General features: G+C 36.5%; 1 protein-coding gene across 1 annotated transcript in view; it reads left to right on the top strand.

The window, feature by feature from the left end:
* The window catches only part of CPLANE1 (ciliogenesis and planar polarity effector complex subunit 1), a 58,003-nt gene that overhangs the window by 4,368 nt on the left and 27,426 nt on the right, over nt 1-26,209 (top strand). The window contains exons 7-27 of the mRNA XM_057364685.1: nt 832-988; nt 1,739-1,842; nt 1,985-2,167; nt 3,517-3,766; nt 4,737-4,889; nt 6,154-6,911; nt 9,263-9,447; nt 10,351-10,431; nt 11,282-11,446; nt 12,223-12,396; nt 15,257-15,485; nt 15,723-15,856; nt 18,155-18,372; nt 18,622-18,786; nt 19,810-19,948; nt 20,317-20,429; nt 21,478-21,639; nt 21,801-21,909; nt 22,252-22,561; nt 22,993-23,923; nt 25,095-25,258. Of these exons, the coding sequence (XP_057220668.1) occupies nt 832-988; nt 1,739-1,842; nt 1,985-2,167; nt 3,517-3,766; nt 4,737-4,889; nt 6,154-6,911; nt 9,263-9,447; nt 10,351-10,431; nt 11,282-11,446; nt 12,223-12,396; nt 15,257-15,485; nt 15,723-15,856; nt 18,155-18,372; nt 18,622-18,786; nt 19,810-19,948; nt 20,317-20,429; nt 21,478-21,639; nt 21,801-21,909; nt 22,252-22,561; nt 22,993-23,923; nt 25,095-25,258 (4,884 nt within the window). The remainder of the gene's footprint in view (nt 1-831; nt 989-1,738; nt 1,843-1,984; nt 2,168-3,516; nt 3,767-4,736; nt 4,890-6,153; nt 6,912-9,262; nt 9,448-10,350; nt 10,432-11,281; nt 11,447-12,222; nt 12,397-15,256; nt 15,486-15,722; nt 15,857-18,154; nt 18,373-18,621; nt 18,787-19,809; nt 19,949-20,316; nt 20,430-21,477; nt 21,640-21,800; nt 21,910-22,251; nt 22,562-22,992; nt 23,924-25,094; nt 25,259-26,209) is intronic.

The raw sequence follows: 26,209 nt of genomic DNA, 5'->3' as shown, positions 1-26,209 counted from the left end.
ATAAAAGTGAAATAGAACATAACATACCCAGTGCAGAAATGCCTATCTATGTATCTGTCTGTCTGCCTATACAMAGTAATTGCAGGCTGAAATTGTAACTAAATTTCTGAGACATCTTCTCACTTTTATTTTCTTATGCCAACCCATGCTTAGTWTCGTTGCTTGCTATTGTTTAATTAATTTTTTCATGTTAATGCTTTTTTTTTTCCGTCAGTTAGGTGGCATACTTCAAGACAGAAACTTTATTGTGTTTTCTGTCATGTTATGAATCTTTTTAGGATCACAGAATGGTTTGGCTTGAAAGGCACTTGCAGTGGTCGCATAGACTAACTGCTCTTCCATGGGCAGGAATATCTTCCACTAGATCAGGTTGCTGGAAGTATAAACCAGCCTGTCCTCGAACACTTCCAGTAATAGGGCATCCACAGCTTTTTTGTTCAGAGCAGCATACTATTGATTTTCAAATTCTGATTATTCCTGTGTTGGATGGTGTTACATCTGAGGACTCTCTTCTTGGCTAGAATGCAAGTGTCTCATTCATATGTCATTGATCAATAATTATTTGCATGTTCTAGAGTTATAGCCCAACTTCCTGCCCCTAAAAAAGAATTCTTAATGCTCAAACATAATTTTTAAACTTGAGTAAATACAAAATATTTTTGTCATTGGTAAGGCATTTGAAGAAAAAACTTTTTTTTGTCTCATTTTTTTTAATAGCTCATGCTGTATTTGGTTTTATCTTGTATGTTTTTTTACTATACATGAATCATCCCATTCAGCATAATGGAGTAACCACTTGCTTGGTTTTGTTGTCTTTTTGTTGGTATTCAGTTCTTTGCCATACCAGGTCCAGTGGGTACAGCAGACTTGTTCTCTTGCTAATTTGGTTCCTCAGTGTGTGTCTGTAAAGTCCAGGGGAGCTCTGCTATGTGCATTTGCAGGAGATGGACTTTTGCTTGCAGTMGCTGTTAATCAAGCTGATCCAAAGGTATGTATGACAGCATATCATTWAAGCTAAGAGTTCAGTTTGAATGAAGTGGTAACAAGCATTTTAAAACACAGTTTTAGGATGATTTGTCAGCACTCACAAGGGGACCTGGAATTACATTAATAGTTAAAATGTCTACTACAACTCAATTTTTYGAATGTGGTGTTCAGTTAGAAGTTGGTATAACATCCTCTGTCATTTCTAAACTGCAGTAATAAAGAAATTGATTTCAGTTACTTCATTGTGTCTGCAAAGATTCTCAGTGATTCTCAGTCAAGCCTCAGCTTAACGTGTTTTGGAATTCCCACTTCATAATGTTATTCCTTTTAACAACTTAGAGATCAAATTGTAATGTACTTTTTAAGACTAAAGATGACAGGGAGCATGGACCAACTTGCTCAATATATCAGGTTTGGACAATGCAGTCCTTCAAAGCTCCAGTTGTTAATTACCAACAATACTAAAGAAGAGTGATAGTATATTTAGTGTTTTAGGAAAAGTTATGTTAAGAAGAATATTGAATTATACATTAAGTATAATACTCCTCAGTTATTTTTCAAATGTACAACAAGGTGTAGAATTTAATAAATTTTCAAATAGTAATAAATATTTAAGTGCAATATCACTTTTATTAAAATAATATTACCAGTACACCAAATATTATGTATAAGTTAGTAGTAGGCTTTTTTTACAATAATGACATTTTGATACTAACATTTATGATGTCTTTACTTTTATTTTTCTTTCTAGGCAACTCAGGTTTTGTTTTTAAACACATTGAATTTTGTAACTATTTCGGGTAGCCTTAAAGGTTGTAGTAGCAAGAATAACATGACCCCATCCAGGTTCATCAGGTCAGTAACTRATGCTGTTTCTGCTGCTGCTGTGCATTTTTTGGTTTTGTGTTTTGGTTTGTTTATTTGTTTTATAACTAACCTAGCCCTCTGAAGCAGAAATTTGACAGAGAAAWTTTTTTTTTTTACCTGCCCAATCTAGATCTTACTGGGTTGGTGATATGAGTTGGACTCCAGATAGCCTTTTCTTGGCTTGCATGTTAAAACGTGGATCTTTGATTTTATTGACTTGTATGGGTGAATTGCTGACATTAATTGCTTCTGGATGCTCAGTAGAATTTGGACCAGCACAGTTTATTCCATTTCATCCACTAATAACATACAGGTAAAAGGGTTTGAAAAGGTTTATTCATTTCTGTCTTATGGTCTTACCTTACTTTCTATCATATTTATTATAATTTTGCATAAATGTAATCTTTCAAATTCACTCTATTGCTTTTCATGTGTCTTTCCAGTATCTGTTTCTCATTCATAGTTCTCTTCTATTTCTTATAATGCGTTTGTCGTGATGAAAATTGACATTGTGACAATGTAAGTATACATAGTGATTTGTTTTTCTACAACTATTTGTATTTACTAATAATTAAAATCAGCATGTTTTTATGATATAAGATATTAAACTTACAGATATACTAAAAGTGCAAGTTGATCCAGTGCTATTTCTCTGCTCACTGTTTATTTTACCTATAGAATTTAACGTAAGATATTCTAAGATATTGTAAATAGCTTATTTGCATGGACAGAATCCAGTTAGTTTTTAAAGTGTTGTCTCGGGATTCTCCAGGTCTAAATTCTGAGATTGTGCTGCTGAGTACAYTAGAGAGTAGAAGGATCTTTGATAACACACTTTAGCATAAACTCAAAGTAATAGAGTCTAAATAGTGAAAACAAAATAGAATCTAAACTTTAATTATTTTTTTTTTAAATCTTATATTTTGTATGATTTAAACCAGATGGTATGTAAATATAACACCTCATTAAGACTTTCAAAGCATTATACTACCTTCTTACACTATCTGGTTGAAAAATCAGACACTAAAATGTATTAAAATACATAAATTATGATGATATATTGAATGTATGCAGCTATTTCTTTTTCAAATAAACATCTGCAATGTGTTACATGGCTAATATCAGAAGACATATYGCACAGCTTTCTGGAACTCAGGAGGGTTTCTGTATAAGAAAGATCTTCTTGAAAAAGAAGACTTGTGTGTTTGTATAATTTTTTTTTGAATATCTGAATTGATGCTGAAATCATAAGATTGAGATTTTCAGGCATTTTTTGTCTTTCATATATGAYTTTTTTAGCCTAACCCTTACAATTTCATCTTTAAGCATTTGTCATAGCACATAAGGGCTAGTTAAAGTGCAATGTAGAAATTTGAAGTCAAATTACAAAAAAATACAATTAACACTAATGAAATAGTAAGTGRAAACTGAAAAATAATTTTAATTCATTTAAATAAAAGGTACTGTAGTAAAATACTGTCATCTGGCAAGCACAGTGTTGTCCTGAGTGCTCATCATGCAAAAGTTTAGACTCTTTCCTGGGTCCCTCAAAGGACTTACTTGGACAGTAGAGTGCATGGTACTAAATGTTCTGAAGTTATTCTGTTCATGATTATTTCATAGGATAGTTGTTTCTTAATTTTTTATGTATCTCTGTTCTAGACAGCACCTCTCTTTTTGTCAAGACTCCAGCCAATGTCTTGGTTCWTCAGATTCTGAACGTGACCCTATGAGACAGAGATTTTCTGTTGCTTCACATCCAAGACTACCCTACCTCATTGTCTCTGACGGATACATGATAACACTGCTTAGATTTCCTAATAACTTTTCACCATCAGGATTTGTAAGATCCCTTTTACTTGATTCAACCCAAAAGCTTGAAAATATCCGTCGGAATTTGCTGAACTTCAAGGTAGGGTTATGAAATATTTTGTAGGCTTTAAGTAAAAAAATTCATGTATATGAATAAGTGTGCAGCTGCAAAACAATGTTTTCCTGACATTTTATTCAGGATTAAAATGTCAGTTTTCCTGACATTTTATTCTTTAGATGTCTGGGTGATATTTCAGTAAATGTAGTGAGTGGGACAGTCTGAACTGCCACTATATTATTTTTTATGGAACTATAAGAAACAGGGATTTCTACACCTGTAGAGTTGATTCAGAGCATTGACAGGCCTTTATGCTACTGTGACCAACTCACTCTTTCAGAATGATGCAGAAAGAATTCTGTAAATCCTCTATGCTTTAGTCCCAATGGTGCTCCCTACATTTTTCCACTAGATCTTTAGTGAAGAGTGGCAACTAAAGCATACTTAAAGCATTTTTGTTGAATTTTGTGTCGCTTCTAAATTGAGCTAAGTCTGGGAGAAGAAAAACTATTGAAGGATGAGGTCCTGCAACTGTTGCCAACCACATAAGATGTTCAGAAATTTTGCATTTGCTRATAGAATACAACTTCCCTTCCAATTCAGTTTCTCTTCTGTATTTGTGGAGATGTGAGCTATCATGGTGTTCCTGCATAAGCTAGAATAGTGAGCAAGGATTTGAGGATATAAAGAGATATGTTCCTAGTACAAATGCAAGAAAATGCTACRTATAGGCAAATTTCTAGGGTGTTTTCAGGCATCAAGAAAGCAGATTTTTTCAGTATGAAGCAAACTAAAGTTGTCTGGTGTCAGAGAATTCTGCTTCCCCGAAGCTTGGTCAAATGATAGTTTGTTTCTGTGCAACAGATGCTTGCTCACCTGTTCTTCCTGCTTGTCTGGGACATTTGAACTGAAGCATTTTACATCAGTAGCCGATTTCCTTGACTTGTTTAGGAAGAATCTGTCTTGCTTGAAACTGATACTATGTTTTCTATTATTTGTTATTTCTTTTTAGTCTAAAGAGAGATCTCGGTATTTACGATCACTATTGTCTTTAAAAGCTAGTCTTTTAAAGCAATTTCAAAATCAAAGTTCTATCTTTTCTACCATTCCGAGATTCCTGAAGGAGGACACAACAGAAATGAATGAGAAAACCATGGATTTACTGGTACTTAGCATTTTTCCACTTAACATTGTGAAATCATATAAGTTTAAGGTATTCTAAATGGAAGTAACAGTAAGTTGAGTTTTTCAAGATAATATAGTTTTATTTGCTCTTATTAGATGTATTTAAAATAATACAATATTGGTTAAATTTTCTTTATAGGTGTGAGGAATATGCTTATTTTTCTTACACTGATACTTGATTTTTATTTTTAAGCATATTGTCTCTTTCAGCATGTATTCACTTTTTGAAGAATGTGTTCTAATCTACAAATATATATATATCAATTTATATATATTCAATACATAGAATGTTTTGGTTGGAAGGATCTTAAGAATCRTCCAGTTCCAACCACCTGCCAGGGGCAGGGACAACTTCCRCTAGACCAGGCCACTCAAAGCCCCATCCAGCCTGRTCTTGGACCCTTCAGATGTAGGACAGCCACCAATTCTCTGGGCAACCCGTTCCAGAGTCTCAGCACTGTGACAGTAAAGAATTTCTGCATAACATCTTATCTAAGCTTGCCCTCTCTCATTTTAAAACCATTGCCCCTTGTCCTATCACTACATGTCCTATAAAAACCCTCTCTCCTGCTCTCTTGTAGCCCCCTTTATGTAATGAATGGTGGTGTAAGGTCTCCCTGGAGACCTAATACTTTAGCTTCACTTTAAAATAAAATGTAATATTAGCTATTAAATATAGTGGGAGTGTAGAGTATTTTCATAACTGTGTTCTCCTTATTGAGTAAGATACTTATTTTTATCCTCAATTTTAGAGGATTCTTTAATCAATTCCAAAATTTGTATGTGTCTTTTGGAAAAGTTGCCCTGTGGTCATAGTTACTGTGCAGGCTTTCCCATCTTCATTTAATGCTTTTGGGTTTTGGTTTGTTCTTTGAAGCTTTTGAGCTTTTGTTGAATAGCTTTCCTATCTTACAGGTATCTGGCAAAATCTCTGTCTTGTAGTCTAGGCTTAATGAAGGACAGGGTTTCTGATATAAAATCTACTGCTGTACTGACAGTGTAATTTCATGGTTAGGTAATTTAATTTCTCTCTGCCCAACTATTTTGCAAAGAACTACATTTAATTTGAYATTGAGATGAAACTGCAGTTTATTAAATGTACTAGCATTTAAGCAAGGTAATTCGGCATAAAAATTTCATTTGTGAGACTGACTAAATGGTGATTCCTTAGTCTGTGTTCTTTCCACTCTCTCTCTCATAGTAAGCTTGAATTAAACTGTTGACTTTTTGCTTGTCTGATTTAGGACCATGAAGAAGAATCAGACAATGAAAAGCAGCTTTGCAGTAGCCCTTCCAGCTTCTATAACCAAAGAATCCATTCATTTGTTGGTCAAGCTGATCAAGGCGCCTTAGAATTTGCATCAATGTTTGATACCATCCATGCAGAAGATGATATTGAAGAGGAAGATAAATCTTCATTGGAACTATATTCTGTTCAGAAGAACCTCCTTGCTGCATGGCAGATAGGGATTTCAAAAAACATGGAAGACAAAGATGTGTTACTGAGTTACACAGTGAACTGCATTATCCATTTTTTGAGCATTGTTCAGTTTGTGAAATGTACTTTGCTAAACCAGGATGCATCTTTAAACAAGTCTGTGAAGAACACTCAATGGATGCATTGTGTCCTGAAATATTTTCAGCAGTGTTTGACTGCCTTATACTGGCATTCAAGAGCCAGTGTGACTGAGCATTTGGCAGAGCTGACACTGGGAACTCTAAAACAGATGCTTATACAGAAACAGGATCAGTTGTACTCAAAAAACCTTTTAGCGTGCTTCTGTCTTTTGAAAATGGTTTCTCACACACTAAGTAGAGTGTGTRTTCTACAGTATGAGAATTTTTGTGCATCTCCTGATAGTAACATTCTTGTGGAACTTGACTCCCTCACTGTGCCTCTTTTCTTAGTTCTTGATGACAATACTACTCAGCAATTCAGGTCACTGAAATGTCTGCTTGGAGAGCCTCCTCAAGTAAACCATGACACAAAAACAGAAAAAAGGTATGAATAATCTTTTCATAGGGAAAAAAATGTAGCGCAAAACCAGGTGATCAGGCCCAGCCAGCACAGGTTTATGAAAGAGAGATCCTGCATGACCAACCTGGTCTTCTGTGACAGGTGACCCACTTGGAAGCAAAGTCTGTGGATATTGTCTACCTGGACTTGGGTAAAGCCTTTGACRTAGGTTCCCACAGTTTTCTCCTGGAGAAGCTGGCAGCTCCTGACTTGGACAGGAGTCCTCTGCTGGATTAASAGCTGGCTGATAGCCAGGCCCAGGGAGTGGTGGTGAATGAAGTTACGTCCAGCTGCAGCTGGTCACTAGTGGTGTTCCCTGGGGCTCAATGCTGGGTCCAGCCTGACTAATCTTTTTCAGTGATCTGGATGAGGGGATGGAGAGCACCATTAGTCAGTTCACAAATAGCACTAARCTGGGTGTGAGTGTTGATGTTCTGGAGGGCAGGAAGGCTCTGCAGGGGCATCTGGACAGGCTGGATCCGTGGGCTGAGGCCAATGGGCTGAGGTTCAACAAGGCCAAGGGCCGGGTCCTGCCCTTGGGTCATGACAACCACAGGAAGCACCACAGGCTGGGGTAGAGTGCCTGGCCCAGCAGAAAAGGACATGGGAGTGCTGGTTGATAGCAGCTGAACATRAGCTGGAGTATGCCCAAGTGGCCACAAAGGCCAATGGAATCCTGGCAGCAGGACCAGGGAAGTGGCTGTTCTTCTGTACCTGGCACTGGTGAGGCAACACATCAAGTTCTGTGTCCAGGTCTGGGCCCCACGGTGTCTGAAAGGGCTATCAAGCATTGGACCAGGCTGGCTGGGGAAGTGGATTAAATCTCCTTTCCTGTTTAAAGGATGGGTAGCTGTAATGTCCAGGGACATGATTTAGAGATGTTCTTGACAATGTTAATGGTTGGACCATTAATGAACTTATGGRTGTTTTGTGACCTAAGTGGTTCTATATGAGGAAACAAAAATTGTAGGAGTTAAACTATAATTGCATTATTCTTTGGGTTTTTTGTCCTGCCTTTTGCTTCATGGAAAGGAATGATAACCAATTAAAGAATACAGATTAAGGCCCAGTCTTATAGTTGAATATAGTTTAGTTATGGTGACTAAATTACCACTGCAGTTCAGTTAGGAGATAACTGAAGGGTTGACAGCTCACACCAGGCCCAGTAGCGCAGCATCAGTCCAGGTATTAAAAACTTCAGATKCTTTAACTGCCTCTTGCACATTCATTCTTTCCCAATTTCAAACTCTACGGAGCAAGAGTCTGCTCATATGCAATATGTCAACAGTGTCAGTCTAGTCAGCAAGGGTTTCGTTCATTATGGATGTGATGTCTCACAGCAATAAGAAAAACCCATTTATGGAAACTTACTAAACCATCAGAGCTATTTSTTCCATACACATAAACTTGAAAGACATTTAAATTTAAGTGTGCTGTCCAGCTTTTGGAAAGTATACTGATATCACTGGAGTATTTCCACACTGCAAAACTCAAATGAACCAAAGTATATTATTCACATGGGTAGGCTTCTCWTTTCCAGAAATTTAAAAACTAAGAAGCATTATGACTCACTAATTTAATCCTATTACAGTCAAAGGTATTTCTTCAATAATCCCTAGATATAGGGATTTATTGCAAATCTGATATGCAWGTTTCAGTTGTCTCTGAGAAGATAATCCGTGCTTTTGATAAATTTTGTTCCAGGTGCTGAGCAATGTGCATGTAACTGCCTCTATATATTAATTATGAACCCAGTAGTACTTGAAGATACAGATGTGTTGTAGTTTCATGCAAGCTTTTTCAAGTCTCTAACAATGTGTATTTGCTTTTACTGTTAAACTTGTTACATATCTGAGCTGATAAATCTAATAGGRCTGTGCTAGGTAACAGAGGCTTGCCAGCCCTAAAACTATGCTCAGTCTTGTTTTCCTATCTTTGCTTTTCTGTGTTATGCTTGAATGGTGTTTTTAATCAGTCTTAATCAGTCTTAATCAGTTTTAATCGTCTTGTTCATAAAGATTCTGTATACCTGTTTTGTGGTTCTCTGTCTGAGATTATTCAATTTCCCCATTGTTTAACTAGCGAGGGGATTAATTTTGGGGTTGTTTAAGTCTTTAACATAGATTTCTGTGTTTAAGAAAATTCAGAAGAATCAATGTTTGTAAGTCCAAAACAAGACAAAAAGTTTTTCATTTTTTCCTCTCACTGAAGTGAAGAAAGTAGTTGATACAACTTAATTTTCAGGTGCATATAAAATAAAAGAAAGTAAGAAATTGATGTAAGCTAGTTTGTTGATTCATGCTTGATTTCATAATATTGTACTTCTTGAATTATAGGTTAACTGTACTATGGCGACTATTATATAAGAAAGTGGTGTGGTATCAGGTGCAGCTGAAAAGAGCAGTGAACAAGAATGCAGAAGAGACTTCTGTTGTGTCGTTGCTTTTAAGTCATATACAAGCAATCATCCAGTCTTCAGGAGTGACATTAGAACAACATCTGAAGATTAATTCTGTATCTGGTGAGTACAGATGTTAATTGAAAATGAAGAAAATTAGGTCTGACTTAATAACAATCAGTGCCTGACTACCAGGTTTTTAAAAAGTGAACATTGGGACTTACCTTAAAATTCTTATCAGAACTCTGTCTTAAATATTTATTTTCCTGGTGTGCCTGTAGATTGTATTATCATCTTGAGAACTTGTTGAGCTAAATAAAAAAACCTGAATTTACTTCAGTTTGCTTTAAGCCATATCCTAAAAAAACTGAATGGAAGATTTTAATTCCAATCTCCTTTGTTCTGTGTTGTTTCTTCTGAAATAATGGGTATCACAGTATGCCTCTGATTGGATTTCTGTGTAGAAATCTTGTTCATTCCATGTGATCATTGTGGTCATGAGCATGTTGTATCCACAGACGTAGTCAGCATCAACTAAGCCTCTAAATTGGTGTAATCTAAAGTAATTGACTTAATCTAGCATATTTATTTTCTGAACAGTATGTAGTTGTAGCCTAATTCCTTACACTTTACTGTCCTATGTTCAACCTTCCTTTTGACTTATACCCTGATAAGCTCAGCTTCCCACTTATGTCTCCCTCTACTATTCTGTTTCCTTGCCATATTTTTGATCTCTCTCCCTGAAATGACATTTCTAGCTTCACTTTCTACAGCACTCCATRCAATACATTAGCTCCTTCTGGAGGTGAGCTAATACATTAGCTGTCCTGGGGAAGAGTATTCAAAGTCATCTTCTCTCAGATGCTCAAAACTTAGACTTAATTGTGAGAATAGAAGTATACTGTGAGCTCACATATTTTATTCTGCTTTCATTACATATGTGATACTGAAATAAGATCATATGTGTTTGTACATGTAAAAATAGCTATGTAGAGCTTTTAATTTCTTAATATGTGACTTTTATAGGTGAGGAGCAGTTCCTTTTAGGCTCATACAGAGAATCTGTGGACATTTGGAAAAGATCTCTTTGTGAACTGAAGACAAAAGGTAAGAGAGAAAATCTTTGAGGGTGGAAGGGTTAAGTGGTATAATCACTTTACATTCGTGACTCCTTTCAAAAAGAGGCCATGAGACACATAAAGGATGCATATCTGAAGTTAGGATGGGATGAATAGAGACCTGTCAAAACTTAGGTCTGGTTACTCTCTGGGAAAATTCTATTTTAATAGAATTCTGTGAATTTCTATTTTAATATCAAAGCCTTCTTGTGATTATGAAGTACTTGGTACAGAAAAGCTCTAGATATATTTGTGGGCAAGAAAGAGACAATGAAAAACAGCTAAACAAAAATAAGTTCATTTAATAGCTGAAAAATGAAAATAATTAGAGTTCAGAAAATAAAATAAAACTTTTGTGAGGAGTTTTTGTAAGAATTTTGTAACAAGCATACAGGATTCTTTTACCAGGCATCATGTGAGAATTTTTTGCTGGTTATTAGAATGAGGAAAAAAATTTCTTTCCCCCTTCATTGAGGACAAATGTTAAGAATATTGGAAATTTGGTGGATGTCTAAGGAACTCCACTGTACTTTGAAGGCTTCCTTAAGCTCTCCTATCTTCGCCTGTATCTTAACAGTTATGCATAGTACTGTTTTGAAAACTGCCGTATCTCTAGAAGTAAAATGTTGTGGATGAGCATTAACTTACTAGGGAATTAGAGGTTGTATAGAAGAATCAGGTCCTAAAATAACTGCTCCTGATTTCTACTCCTCAAAGTGTATCTTATGTAGATATTACTCTGGAGAGGAAAGATCTAGTACTTTCACTTGCTGCATCTGTTTTTGTTTATTGTTTCTTTTCCAACTGGACTTCTGCCTTTTTAAAATCTTTTCATGCAGGAGGAAAAAGAGCATATTTACTTCAGCGTAGATACTATCTTGCAATATTATTTTGTCACCTGTATCAATATAACTTATGTGAAGCTCAGGGACTCTGTGATCATCTGGTGAGAGAAATTCTAAGGCGATCACAGCTCTCAACAAATCAGATGGAAAAATTTTCTGGTATGTTTATGTTGCCTAAAAGTGTGATAAGGTATGCTGATACTGTTTGAGTAACCTAGTGTCTACTTTCTGTGCACTCACATGCAGATTTGATGCTTTTCTCTTTRCAGTGTTTTCAGTGACTCTAAAGACTGTTTTCTGATCCTCAGATGATATTACAGCTGCACTTGTTGGAATATGTATTTAGACAACTCTTAATGACTACTAGTGCCATGTTGAATATTTTTAGATTCAAATCCTCTCAAGGAAAGACTTTGGATAAGAAAAATTAGGGGGAAATGATGTGATTTGATTTTATATTAATTTAACTTTTTTATGATACAACATGAAGAAATGGCAGATTTTAGTTTGGTCATCAGTCCTAATTTGACAGTGAAATGTTTTTGCAGATGCGTGTAAATTTTTTTTCCGCTAAGTCTAAATCTAAGAGAAATMTGAATTTCCAAGTTGAAACAAGTGGGGTTTTGACTCAGTGCTAGTCTAAATTTGGATTCTAGGGGTGCATCGCCAGCCATTAAAAACCTAGTATAAAGGTCTTCTAATATTATTATAATGTGTAATTAGTATAAAAAATTAAGCACTGTAAGTTCTGAAGGCTTGTCAAGAAATTACATGTTTGCTTCTTATGTTGTATAATCACTTTACGTTCGTGACTCCTTTCAAAAAGACTCCGATTAAATAATTTTATTCAATAGGGTTCAATGCTTATTTTATTCATTAGCATTCAAATTCAAAATATTTTTTCACATAATGTTATAATTTGGTTTTTTTTTCAGACACCAAGTATTTTCAGCATGAACTATGGATGGTAACCAGCATTCATACTGAGACTGCCATGGCTGTGATTCAATCCATGGCACGGTTCATGGCTGCTTATTTCACAAAGCAGCTGCTCTATATCTTTCCTCCACACAATGTTGACATCCTTCATCCACTTCACGTTAAACAAGGTACTTTCTTTATAAGCAGTTTTGGTTGCTTCAGTTTTACAGTTTTTTTCATATGTATCAATGATGTATGTTATGCTTTAACTTGATGGTCAAGTCAGCTTTTCAGTGGACTAGGAGACAGAAAAAAAAAAACCATAAGGATGTTGCAAAAGAGGTGTAATACAATATTTGTTCCAAAAGATAGTATCATTTAAGTATGAAAACACCCGTAATTTCATTGTATCCAAACATTGGATACAACATTGCCAAGCCCATCACTAAACATGCCAAGCCCATCCATGTCATGAACACCGCAGCTACACATCCTTTAAATACCTACAGGAATGGAGACTCAACTCATCTCCCTGGGCAGCGTGGTCAAATGCTTGACAACCCTTGTAAGGAAGCAGTTTGTCCTAATAGCCAATGTAAACCTCCCTGGCATAACTTGAAGCCAGTTCGTCGTCTATCCCTTGGCACCTGGGAGAAGAGACAGAYGCCAAACTGGCCACAGTCTCATTTCAGGCAGTTGCAAAGAGTGATAAGGTCTCCCCTAAGCCTCCTCTCCTCCAGGCTAAACACCCTCAGCTCCATCACCTGCTCCTTGCAGGACTTGTGCTCCAGACCCTTCACCAGACTTGTTTCCCTACTACTGCAGCACCTCAATGTCCTTATTTCATGAGGGGCCCAAAACTGACCCCATAATTCAAGGTGTGGCCTCACCAGTACAAGGGGATGATCACTGCCCTGTTGCTGCTGGCCACACTCTTCCTGACACAAGTCAGGATGTCCTTGGCCTCCTGGGCACACACTGCCTCATGATCAGCCACTGTCAAGCAGTGCCCCCAGATCCTTTTCCACTGTGTAACTTTTCAGACACTTCCCACAGCCTGTAGTGCACTCCTTGCAGAGATTGTTGTGACCCAAGGCCTGACAGTTGGTCTTGATGAAGGCCATGCAATTGTCCTCAGTCCATGGATCCAGAACCCTGTGCAGGGGGACCAGGGTCCTCTTGCACCCTGTCACAAAAGGAGATCCATTTGATCAAGCAGGACCTGCCTTTTATTAATCTCAGCTGGCTGGGCCTGATCCTGGTTGTCCTGCGCATGTCTCATGATGGATATCAAGATAATCCATGGCTTCCCCTTGCACCACGGTCAAGCAGACAGGTCTGTAGTTCTCCAAAGCCTTCTTCCACCTCTTGTAAATGGGTATCTTTTTTTGCCAACTTTCAGTAAGCTGGAGCCTCTCTGGTGAGCCAGGACTGCTGTAAATGGTGGAAGCTGGCTCAGTGAGCACTTCCTCCACTTCCCTCAGTACTCCTTCAGTGGATCCCATCCTATGTGTGTATAAGTTGTCTATCAGGTTGCTGACCATTTTCCCTTGGATTGGGGTCTTCATTCTGTTCCCCATCCCTGTCTTCCAGCTCAGGGGCTTTTTTATCAGGACAATCTTAGTATTAAAGACTAAGAAAGGGAAAGCATTAAGTACCTCAGCCTTTTTATCATCCTTTGTCATAATTTTTCCTAAGGATTGGGCTCTGACTGACTTTGATCCTCCCAAAAGTGAGAAAACAGCAGTCCTTAACAAGTAGTTGAATTGTATCTGTGGTCTGGTGTGACCCAAACTGAAAAGTCAGAGGAAAACATTTTTTGCTTATCTGACAGTCAAGCTCTCAGAAACAAAATGCTTCATATACCATATTGTCAAAGCAAGTGGGAAAGTCAGGCTGCTTTGTTTTTTAACCCGAGTAGTACTTGTTCATTTAAGTTCTGCTTTTCAGCTTCTTTCTGAGTATTACTATTTATCACAGTGAGTGGTTTCAGAGAGATTCCATGTAAAGATTTCCTTGTTGAGAATTTTTTATTTTCAGAGCTTATTTTTCAAATGTTTGTGCGAATAAAGATTTGTTTGGAAGTATTTTAAGTACTCTACCAGTAAGTTGATATTATAATGCCACATATTTTTCTACAATATTAACATTGAGTTAATATCGTAGAACACATTGAGTATTTGTAGTGTTTCTGTACTACAGCATGCACTGGTATCTACTTCTTTCTTCAGGGTCTTTTGAATGCTTTATTTGTAGCTTTCCAGGTAAAACCTACAAAATAAAATCTTGATTTTAATACTTGATTAGGCAAAAATTGATGTACATAGTGAGACAATCTTGGTAAAATTACATTGCACGAGATGGATTAGTGTGAATATCTCCTAAGTAATGCCATTGTCTGAGAAAAACAGAAACTGAGAGAAGCAAATAACTCCTTAGAATTTATGTTGGTCAGCAGCTCTCCAGGAGAACCAGGAAGCAAAGCTTGGAAAAACAAATCTAAATCTAAACAAAGAAGGAGATACTAAGTACGTCTGAAGTTTGTCTCTATATACTCTTCTGAAATTAGAGAATCACAGAATATTATGTACTGTTCTTTCTCAAAATGCATTTTAATGTTCTGTCTTGTGAAGCAAGCACTACAGTGGGTACAAACAACATGGGTACACTAGGAAAACTATGGGTTTCCATTTATCTCAGGTGTACTCTCTGGCATATCCTGCAGATATCAAGAATATTGGCAAATGGTCCATCAGTGTGATTAAATCTTCAAAGTAAAAAAAAAACCTCCCACAAGTTTTGCACTTGCTTGCATATCCCACATTATTAAGCAGAAAAACAGGCTATTCTGAACACACTATTATACCATAGCATGGGCTGCACCTGCCTGCTGCAGATAAGCTTCCATAGTGTGCCTCTAATAAAAATAAATTATTAATAAAAGGAATTGTACACTGAAGCAAGCAATGTGAACAAATGAATTCTAGATTATTCATCTGATAGCATGTGGATTTATGTAAACTTTAAAAAATGTTTTTCATGCCACAGACTTATCTCCTCGTGTCATTCCACTGCAACATTGCTTGGTTACCAGAGCTGTCAGGGACCAGGATCTTTCATCGGTGTGGACAGCTGAATATGCTCTTGATTTGTTCTTTATTGGTGGACTCATTCCGGAGGCTGTGTGGTTAGCACACACACTTGGGGACTGGAAACTGTCTGTTTCAATTGGTCTGGCCTACCAGCTGTATTGTCAGAACTCTGATGAGCTCTCAAGGTAAATTTACACTTGGATTTAGTATACTATATTTTGTTATATGGTTAGTTGCATGAAGTTTATTGTGACAAGCCATAAATATTGCCTCAGAAATTAATTCCCAGACTCCTAGCAGTCATAGGAGTTAAAGTCTTATAGTTAGTTACTTTGGCATAGATAATCATTTAACAGACCTTCATTGTATTATGTATGGATATGACTTTGTTATTCATSAGCAGTTTCTTCTTATGCTTTCAGACTGAAAAAAACAGAATGTCAGCTGCCATTAAGCTTATTACCGATGCAGACTTTCCAGGAAAAGTTACAGTCTTTGTTAGGACAGCCAGTAACTTCTGAAACATCAGGACATGTGAAATACAAGAAGTTTACAGGTACTTAAAATTGAAAATAACTGTGGTTATTTCTCATGTTATTTGACTATATATTCAGTGTTATGCTCTGTCAGAGAAAGAAGCAATTGCTTTGTCTTCTCCAGTGTGTGTATTGCTGTCATAGTGTAATCAAACACTTTAACTTCATGAGAGTGTGTGTTTTGGCTTTGATCATTCCAGAAATGGAGCATATTATCAATCTTGTCTTCTTCATTTGTATTATCCAAACCCTTATTTGACTATATTTGATATTAACTTGTTTGGAAGAAAACTGAAGCTTCATTAAAACACACAAACAAAAAATTRATGTATTAACAGTATGGGTAGTATCATCATACTTGAAATTAGCTACAGGAAGTTTAGTTTTGGCTTTTCCTTTCTGTAAAAGTGGGTCCCCAGGTCCAGCAGCTAGCAAGGCTGAGAATGTATTCCCAGCAGGCAAATACTCAAGCACACACAGAGCACCTATATAGAGCTGGCCTCACATCAACACCTACAGACCTGCTCAGCACTCACATGGGCAGCACCAACAGTCCTGTCCCACTTCCTTCTCCTGCTTGTAAGGGTGAAGTTCTGCATATAGATACCTGTTTGTATAGTGTACATCTCTCCAGTAGCTGGGCCAGTAGCAAGGCCAGTAGACCCACAGTTGACTTACTGACCACCAGACACAATAGCTGAGTAGCTGGCCAGCAGACCCAGTAGCTGAGTATCACAGGTTGCTCATATCTGCGTATGTGAGCACCCAAAGCCCCTCTCTCTTGTCTGGTACAGATCCACTCACAGACACCCTCTCCAACCCCAGGCACACACTGTCTGTGCACCCCCACAGCCGCTGGCTTTGAGAATACAGTCCTGTCAGCAGAGAGCTGGTCTGAGCTCCTCAGTCAGTCCAGGCTCAGTCTGAGTCTTACTTTAGAGACATACACCTAACTATGTACACATTGTATTTCTGGCATGTGGTCATGACTCCCTTGGTCTCTCCTTGTCTTACCCTTGGAGACATGGAGACGCACATGCAGGTCTCTCAGTAGTCTCTCTGGCCACTGGCCAGGTCTTCACTGGTCCGTGCAGATAGTATGAGCTCCTATGAACTTGCTCTTGCCCCTCTGGTCGTAGGATGCTTCACTTACTCATTAGCTAGTCTGACTTGGTATTTTTTGGCTCATGTGTTTACTTATAGTGTTCTTTTTTGGCTCATGTGTTTACTTGCTTGCTCCACTTGTCACTATGGGGTATGCTGGCACTCTGATCTGTGGTCCCACTGTAGCTGCTGGCACTTGATTTGACTTAACTCCGGTTGCTGCAGTTGCTGGCATCCCAGACAGGCTTTCTGACCTTTGGCACTTAAAAGACTGTATACAAGCACAGTGCACAGAGGGTCACTCACTCATGGGGACAAAGGACGGGGCCGAGTGGAAGCAAGGCTGCCTCAACTCCAGCCTTTGGTTTCTCTCCTGAGGATCCCATCATGATCCTTGTGCAATCCCAAAAAGCTCTTCCTCTACATCCTATACTATGTGCTATCACTCTTGAGAGTCAACTCATCAAGCCAAAAGGTACTGAAGGGAGGCATACTCATAGCTCATCTTGCTGGATTTTGTAACTGGACTCTGTGGCTGATAGTTCTTCTGGCAATAGCCTGGACAGGAGTCCATTTCTCTGAGGACATAATTTGCTATTCTGCATCTCTGGGCTTCTGGACATAAGCCTTTCGCTTTTCTATTCTGACTAGATGGGTCTAGGTACTTCTCAGTCTCTGTGCTCCTCTGTGTGCATATGGCCTTTTCATCATATAACGTAACTTAATACTCTGCTTCTAAAATGTACACTAGCTAGATTAGCTAGATCAACCTGTCCTGATTTATATTTTACAGTAAGTTTACTGGCACAATCTCTTACTTTTTATTCTCTTTTTTTTTTCTGTATGAAAACATTCCAAGTTCTTGTCAGCAGGTGGATGTACTTACAGATAAAAGAGTTGCTTTAGTCATTATTAGTAGTGTACCTACTTTACACCTTCTTAGTAAGAGTGATTTGCCAGAGAAATATGTCAAGCAAATTCCTCACTAAAAAGTTAAGTTTTCTACCAAGAAAGGCAATAGCCTCCATTGTAATGGGACAAAACTTATTAATTGAATATTATATTTCAGTGTATGAGATCTTATAGCAAGTAGATGAGGTCTGTCATTGTCATATATGAATACAAATTCAGACAGTGTAACCTCATGATGTCAGAATGAAAATCCATGTATTGATTCAATTAGTTTATCAGTTTCTGTGCTTAATATTTTGTAGATCCCATTGAGGAAGAAGATGCAGATGTTCTTTATAGTTCAATACAGGAACTACTGAAAGCAGCTGTTATGGCAGATGTTGATATTCTCTCAGAGACGTTTCAGCTTTTGATGGATTCTGCCAAGGATCTTGGCAGAAAATTTTATGGTTTGGTTCCAGTTGGGCTCTATCTTCCAGCACCACCATTGTACTGTCCTCAGCCAGCTTCWCTCAGTGAAGTAAGTGTGTTTCTTGTATTTGTGAATTAATGTAGTTATGATCTTTATTCTGGTTCCTTTCAACTCATTTTTGTTTTCTTCTATGTCCACTCATATACTTAAGTGGCAGAGTAGTGGTAAAAAAAGTATGTGTTTCTCTGTGTTTTTTCCATAAAGGATCTGTGCTGTAAAGAAGAAGGGATTGGGACCAGAAACATTTAATTATATGTCCTTTCTAATTCTGGGGTTTGTTTGTTTTTGCATTTTCAGGAAGACAGCAATGACATTCTTTTAAAAATGGAGAAAGAAACCCGTCAGAAAGTGTCAGGAGTTCTTCAGCGAATTATCTTGCTCTTCCGGGCTGCTCATTGTTCTTGCTCTGCAGCACAGTGGTATATTACACAACTGAAGCGGGCAAGAAAAGTTATGCAGAAAGTAAACATTTAACTTCGTATTTTTAACTTGATTGTCAGTTGTAAATATTACTGATGAGTTTGCAGTTGCAGAAGSATTCAGTCTCACCTGGACTTCGGTGTCATATTTTGTATATGTTGTCTTCTAGTTTTACACAACATGTTCATTTTTTTAGGAAACCAGAACTTAAAAATATGGGTTGTCTAATCAATAAAGTGTTTCCTTTTAGGTATCTTTCTATACCTGCTTGGCAAMATACAACTTTTTTCTCCATTTGAAAGAAAAAAAGTGGACTTTAATTAGAAGTTATTGCTGTTAGGTGTAAATATGTTCCAAGTCATTTAGCGTTGAATATGAAACAGAGAAGGCAATGCTCGCTTCAGGCAAAGGGCTGTCTTAGTCACATAACTTGTAAGATCTGAGTCTAYTTTTGTGCAATTTGTTTGCCCAGAAGGAATTTCAGAATATTGATTACAAATTTTCGTGTAAAGTCTGGCTTTTCTTAGGTCATTTATTGTACACCTACTTAAAGAAGGTGGAGTTGGTACAGAAGGGAGTGCCTGTAGCTGTCTCACTTCCTGCAGCCCCTCTGCACAAGCATTAATGCAGTGTTTGAGATCTGGAACTGGTCTGACTGACAAATATTTACTTTTGTTTGCCTGGTCACATCTTACTGCTGGCATGGGGAGCTGGTTAGACATACCAGCTGAAACTTGAGGGAAAGCTGGTGACAGCAAGCTGGGCTGTGTTAAATTGATCTGATTTCTTGATTGTGATCTTAGTTCTTCTTTTACTTTGTTACTCTTTTATTTCATAATGAGTACCATTCAAACAAAAGCATTTTTTGTGCYATAGATCATATTAAACATACTCCTTTAAATTAATTTTCAAAATAGTGATTTGAAGCAAATGGAAAGCAAGCTTAAGGGAATTTTGCWGATTGTGGCAGTATTCTGCTAATAGCTGAGAAGTGTGCATTTAGTAGTGAGTCATATAAAATGTTAACTGATTTTTATTATTTTAACTGTTTATTATTTTTTGTAGATTCGGATGAAAGGTTCTCTTCCTTCTTTGAGTACATTCCCAGAGACTTTGCTTCGTTACTGCGATTTCCACACTGTTCTCTGTGGATCTGCATCTTCTGAAGATGATCAGTTTGATGACATTACCTGTAAAATTTTGGGTCTGTATCAATAACATAAAATACTTAAGTGCTAGAAAAAGGAATACCAGTGAAAATCCACAGGTGCAAATAAGCTCTTATTACCTTGAGACAGTATGTTGCAATGTGTCGGGAGCAAATTTCTTTTCCAGCTTTTATGTTTGTTATCAAAACTTGTATTCTGAAATGTGYTGTTATAGGATGGAGGTGGGGGTGCATCTTACAAATCTGACCGATGTGAAAGAACATACTGAAATGAGTTATACATACAGACATGAGTTATTTTTTTATTTAAAACAATTGGTTTTGATTAGTTCTTTTCTCCTAGCTAAAATCTCAAGTTGTTCTATTTAAATAGAATCTCACTATATTGTGTGTTTGTACTGTAGGTTGGTTCAGAGATTTCTGTGCATTGTGTTGGATGTTTCATGTCCGTGAAAAATTATCTGATGCCTGTAGGCGGTACCAAACTGCMAGAGAAAATACTAACAATTTTATCGAGGTAATTACATTACTAATATAATACAGATACATTTTAATTGCATGAAGCTATGAGAAGAATTCTAAAGGTGTGCTGTATATTTCTGTGAGAACTTTTATTTGCTTAACAGAACAAAATGAGCATGGTGCTTGCAATGTGAATCACATATTTGATTCTACAGAGTAGTGCTGTGCATATAAACACCATCTTCCTGACAGTATTGCTGTTAGGCTTTTTCTTGATATTTAACTCAGAAGAACAATAACTGCCAGAAGAGCAATCACTTCTACCCTTGATGAACTTAGAATTTACTTTCTGGTTTGGTTTTTTCCCCATTAGATCTAGGTGGTTTTGGGTATTTCCTGATTAATGTGTATTTAATGCACCAAAAATGAGGTTTGTGATGCATTAAATATACATGGTTTTCAGAAAGAATAATGGAAAATATTAAAACTTAATCATGTTTTCTCTACTTATACTTTCATCAATTGATGTCAGAGGTCAAGGAAAACAAAGAAACTACTAGCTTATTTGTCATGTATGTCGTAACAAGTCCAAAATTTTTCTTCACCAAAAAAACCAAGGATGACTCTGTTTCAAATGGTAGAATATTCTCTTTTTTCTGTACTTTGTGTGACAATGACAAATGAAATGGGAAATACTGTTAAAAACAAACTGATCCATCTTAAAAACCTCTTGCAAGGCTTAATTTTCTTGCTTACAAGAGCAAGATCACCTGAAGTACAAGTAAAATCATTTACTACACAGTTTAGGCAAATCCTCAGGTTTTACTGTCACTAAAACCAKCCTCTTCAGCAGTGTTAATGGAACTATTTCCTAAGATGGTTTTTAAAAGTCCTYTTTTTTTTTTTTTTTTAACATACATTATCATCCATTACAACCTTGATCTGTCTCCTGGTCTCATACACTACTATACTATGTTTGGCAGATAAGTTAGAGATTTTCATTTTCTGTGGGCTAGGAAAGAAATATTATTATTTGCAATGTATGAATAATTCTGCTGAAATATATTGTTCATACCAATTAATGTTTCTGGTGATTTTTTTAGGATCCAAATAAGAATGGATATGATGCCTCCATAATTGAGCATTGTCTGAATGCATTGGAGTGGGCTTGTCGAATGCTTCCTTTCTGCAGATTCATGAATGTTGAAGAATTAGTTCAAGATGTAATTTTGAGTCTGCTTGGAGAATTGCCACCAGTAAAAAAGGTAAAAGACCTTAAAACTAGACTAAAAGCAATAGAGATTATCACAAATATTACTTCTACTTGGAAAAGCTACTAGTTAGCTTTTTAGTGGTATAAATTCTGTGTGAAAGGACATCTTACTTGTGTGTTAGCTACTGGAAAAGATGGGGTTTTTTTGTGTAGGTGGCAGAGATTTTCGTGAAAGCATTTCCTAATCCTGAAGATATAAGAGTTCCACTACGAGATAAATATCATGGACTTCAGCGGCGACTGAGAGACAGTATTGTTAAAGGTAATGTTYATCCTTCTTCAGGAAATTTTTAACAAACTGTCCTTTTTGTCCTACTTATAAATTTGTGACAATTTCATATCCCATGCAAAACAATTATTGTAGTTTTCAGTTAGACAAATTTGAGTTTTGTGAGAAGTTCTGTATTTTCTTCTGATGCATCTATACCAATCAGAGTATCATGGCTTTCCAAATGTTGGTGTTTCTTTACTTCATCACAGTTTCTTTTTGAATTTATTAATGGTTCAAWTTTATGATTTCTGTTGTAATCTAATTAATGTCTCAATTTGAGCGACTAACTCAAAACTGAAAAATTAGATGAAAACTTGGTTTTCTTTCTTTCAGTAGGTCCTGAAAGGGAAGAAATTATGTCTGCTGTTATACAGGCTGCTGAAGAAGTGAGAAAGAAGGCCTTGAGACGTGTAGTAAAGAATATAGGCCCTATAGAAATTCATATTTGGGAGCCAGTAGAAGAGGGAGCATCAAATGATGAGGAGCACTGTTATGACAGATTCTCACTAGGCACTAGTCTAAGCACAAGTACACTTACTGATGTTGGAAATCTTCAAGTATATAGTGATACAGACATGGCAGACACACTTTCTGATGCTTTGTTTACTGAAGAAACAAGACCTCAAACACCTTCATTCTCAAGGTATGAAAAAATTGCAGCAGAAAGATTTTGATTTAAATTAGGGGACAGAAAAAAAAAGAGTTGTCTTCTGCTGATCAAGTAATCTCTTCACCACTTTGGGTGATTAATCAAGTTGTAATTGTAATTGAATTTATAATTGAAGAATTACAAATTTACCAAATCTTARAACTGTTATGTCAGTTAGTATGTGGCTAATACGTTGTTGAAGTGTGAATTATTATCAGCTATGTTCACATTCTTGCATGTTACTGCCTAGTTTTTGCCTATGGATTTTGAATTTGATTGGTTTACCATCTTAACACGGTATTAATGTAATTTTTGGTTTGTTAGTTTGCCTTTTCTAACACCAGTGGAAGAAAAGGAATTAATGATGCATGTAGTTCTTTTAAATGGATCTGGGTATTAATGATTCTTATATTTATTATCTACAGGGATTATGAACTCCAGCGACAAAGGGAAATAGGTCGCAAAAATACCACACAAAAGATAAAAGCTCTTAACTGTGAAAGAAAACATAGAGACAAACTATGTAGAAGAGACATGCTTAATCAATGTAATTTGCCTGTAGTTGGTGCATGGGAATTCGAACGTGATGACGATGAATATGTTAGGTTTTTAGAACTCTTTTTGAGTTATGTTCTTGAGAGAGACCTGATAAAGTGCAGTGACATTGGAATTCCATTTCTTACTAGCTTTTCTGGTCTGCTTCGAGAACRTGAATTGAACTCTCTATTTTTTGATGTTCACACAACACTAAAACGTCGACAAAACAAAACTAGAAGTCAAAGTGTGTTTAGAGCAGGGTCTTGCTATACTGTCGCCCTGGCATCTTGTGATCCTGAAAARATTTCCATCTGTAATGAAAACAAAAATCTTTTGGAAAAACCAATAATTGTACAGTCTGTTGTACAGACAACAGAACCTTCTGTGCGTAGTCTAACCAAAGGACTTAAAGAAGGATTATTTGGTTTAAAATACAAGTCAATTTACAGAGCTCAGACTGACAATCAAGAAGTCACTATTGGACTAGCAAGCCAGACCCTTCCTAACCTTACTTCTACCCTGCAAACTCAGGCAACTTGTAAATATGTTTACAAAACTCGTGATGTAGTTGGTATTGTACCAGCAGAAGAGCTACCTGTAGAACTGGTGGGCGAGTTGAGCAATATTGCAAAATTGCTGGAGTGGATGATCAGATGGTCCGATAAAAGACTGCTCTGTGGTTCCAATAAACAAGGTTCCTTAGAAGATACTCTCCCAGTGATACATGTGAAAACATCATCAGCAGCTGTCCTTACRTCTCTTTGGCTGTTAGAACAGTTATACGGAGACAGATGTCAAACAGACAGCATAAKGCATAAGGTAATAAAAAGAATGGGACATGTCAGTGAAATGTATGAGTGAGTTATGCCAGTAAGAAAAATCACATGCRTGTTTTATCTTACAGTTCTCTTGTCAGTAAAACCTGGAACATTGATTAGTAGCCTTTTCTTTAAGGGTTGCTTGGAAAAGAGAAAAATTCCAGAAATATTTATATTCTGTCTGTGGAAATAGTTGAACTGGAGATCAAAGTTTTCTTTGAAAGTTCATATAGTTCATATAGTTCATTTACCCAGATACCATGTTTTTGGCACAAATTCCTGTAAGTTTGACCATTGTATCTAGTTTTAGGCATCATCTTTGAAGAAACCTAATACTGGAGATAGAATATTGCAGAACAAGACAAAGAATAAAGGAATAGTTTCTGTCAGAAGACTTGAGTTTAGGCTCCCTTGTCTTTGAGGACAGTGCAGATACAGTGTGACTGGAATATTTAAGCTAGTTAAAGATTGGTGAAAAAATATTAGCACTGTTATAAAGATTTGGAGTATATGTGTGGATATGAARGAAGAGATTTGCCACAAGGCCCTGGTAGGTAATTCTTTAGTTCATACTTTAGGGACAACTGGATCACTTAGCTTCTTTAATTAACACTACATAGAATCAGAGAATGCATGAAAGGTTTTAAGAGGACAAGGTTGTGGGATGTTTTTTGAGAAGGTTTTTCTCCCATTTCAAAAGAGATYTTTTTCTTACTTTTGGTTTGTATTTTCTGGTTTTTGGACAAGTATTTTATTTACAGTTTRCAAACCTTGTGTGTGCATCTAACCACAGGATTATGTATGTCTTTTTGCCTTTCATATGGTTTTCAGTGATAATTTGAGAGTTCTATGCAACATCTGATTAAGACCGAATCTYACTGTCTATATGTCTCAATTATATTGCCATACGAGTCTTTATCATCGACAATTGACACTGTAGACACTTAACAAATCTTTCTTATGTTTCCTTTGGATAAGTCAGAGGACTATTGCTTCACTTAATGCAAAAAAGGAAGAAACTAATGTTTCTTGGCTCTATAATAAAGGATCTGAATTAAGCATAATCATTCTATATGAAAGCAATGTGGGGTATGTTTTTTTTTTTTTTAAGTATCTGGAATATATATATTTGTTTTACCAGTAATTTTGATTAGCATTATTTTTATTAATAGCATCCAGATAATCAATGCCTGAAAGAAATTGCATCTGTATCAGAAGCCCAGTCTAGAACAGAGGAAGAAAGTAGTATGGATGAAGGCCCTTCCACAGTCGCCCATTTCCTTCCTGATGTCCAGAATGTACAAGCCTATGACGATCTTTGTGAAGTGGATTTGGGGTAACTTTTTTTTTTTTTAACCTAAGAACTCTAGCTGGTCATAATTCCTCTGCTGAGTAGCRTGAAGAGTTCTACTGTTATTAAGTGTTATGTACATGTTTAATTTTGAGTGAAAAGTCAAACTTGTGAGTATTGGTTACAGCTGCATGAAGCAGATGAAATATTCTCCATCACAAGATGTGCATAAGGTAGAAAGCAATGTAGCTGTGGCATATTAAGTGAATTGTACGTGATTATTAATAAACTTTGTGATGTGGAAATAAAATCTAGATTTCCAATACAATGGGTATCATGGTTTTCTCAAAGAATTCAGATAATTTCCCCTCTCTTCAGTGTCATTTTCTTTGATTAGAGATGAGTGGTTCACAATGTTAGTTTATTCTCACCTGGATCTGTAAACTATGTGTACAAGTCAGAAAAGTAGATGGAAAAAGCAGTAAATATTATATTTGTTAGTATCTTTCACTGTTCTGAAGATAAAGAATCCTTAACCTGAACTCCTTTGTGGCATTCCATCTGTTGCAATAAAGAAAAAATAGATTTCTAGTGTTAGAAGATATACAGATACTTACAGAGAGAGATAGATCTCTAGTATTCTGAAAAGGATCTCTAGTATTTTGAGACATTACTKTATGTCTTGTCTGACAATTTTAATTTTTTTTTAATAAAGGAAGTTTCTGTGAGGGAGATAAAGGTAACCTTAACCAGATGATTTTGAAGACATATCACAGTTTTATCTTCCATTTTTGGTGGATCATGTATGTTGGTTACATCTGAAGGAGTGTATCATTAATGACACTGAAATATCACATCCGTGCCAGAAAGAAATAAGCTTGGTTTAAGTCATAGTCAGAGAGAAATCTTGTATGAACATTGATTGTATCACAACTCTGTTTATTTTACAATCAGGCACTAGTCTGCAATCTCAAAGGAACAACATACTTGAAGTGA

Source organism: Malurus melanocephalus, unplaced genomic scaffold (genome assembly GCF_030028575.1).
Source record: "Malurus melanocephalus ecotype Western Australia unplaced genomic scaffold, MMel_1.1 scaffold_41, whole genome shotgun sequence".
Taxonomy (NCBI): Eukaryota; Metazoa; Chordata; class Aves; order Passeriformes; family Maluridae; genus Malurus; species Malurus melanocephalus.
This window is presented reverse-complemented; position numbering and strand designations above follow the sequence as displayed.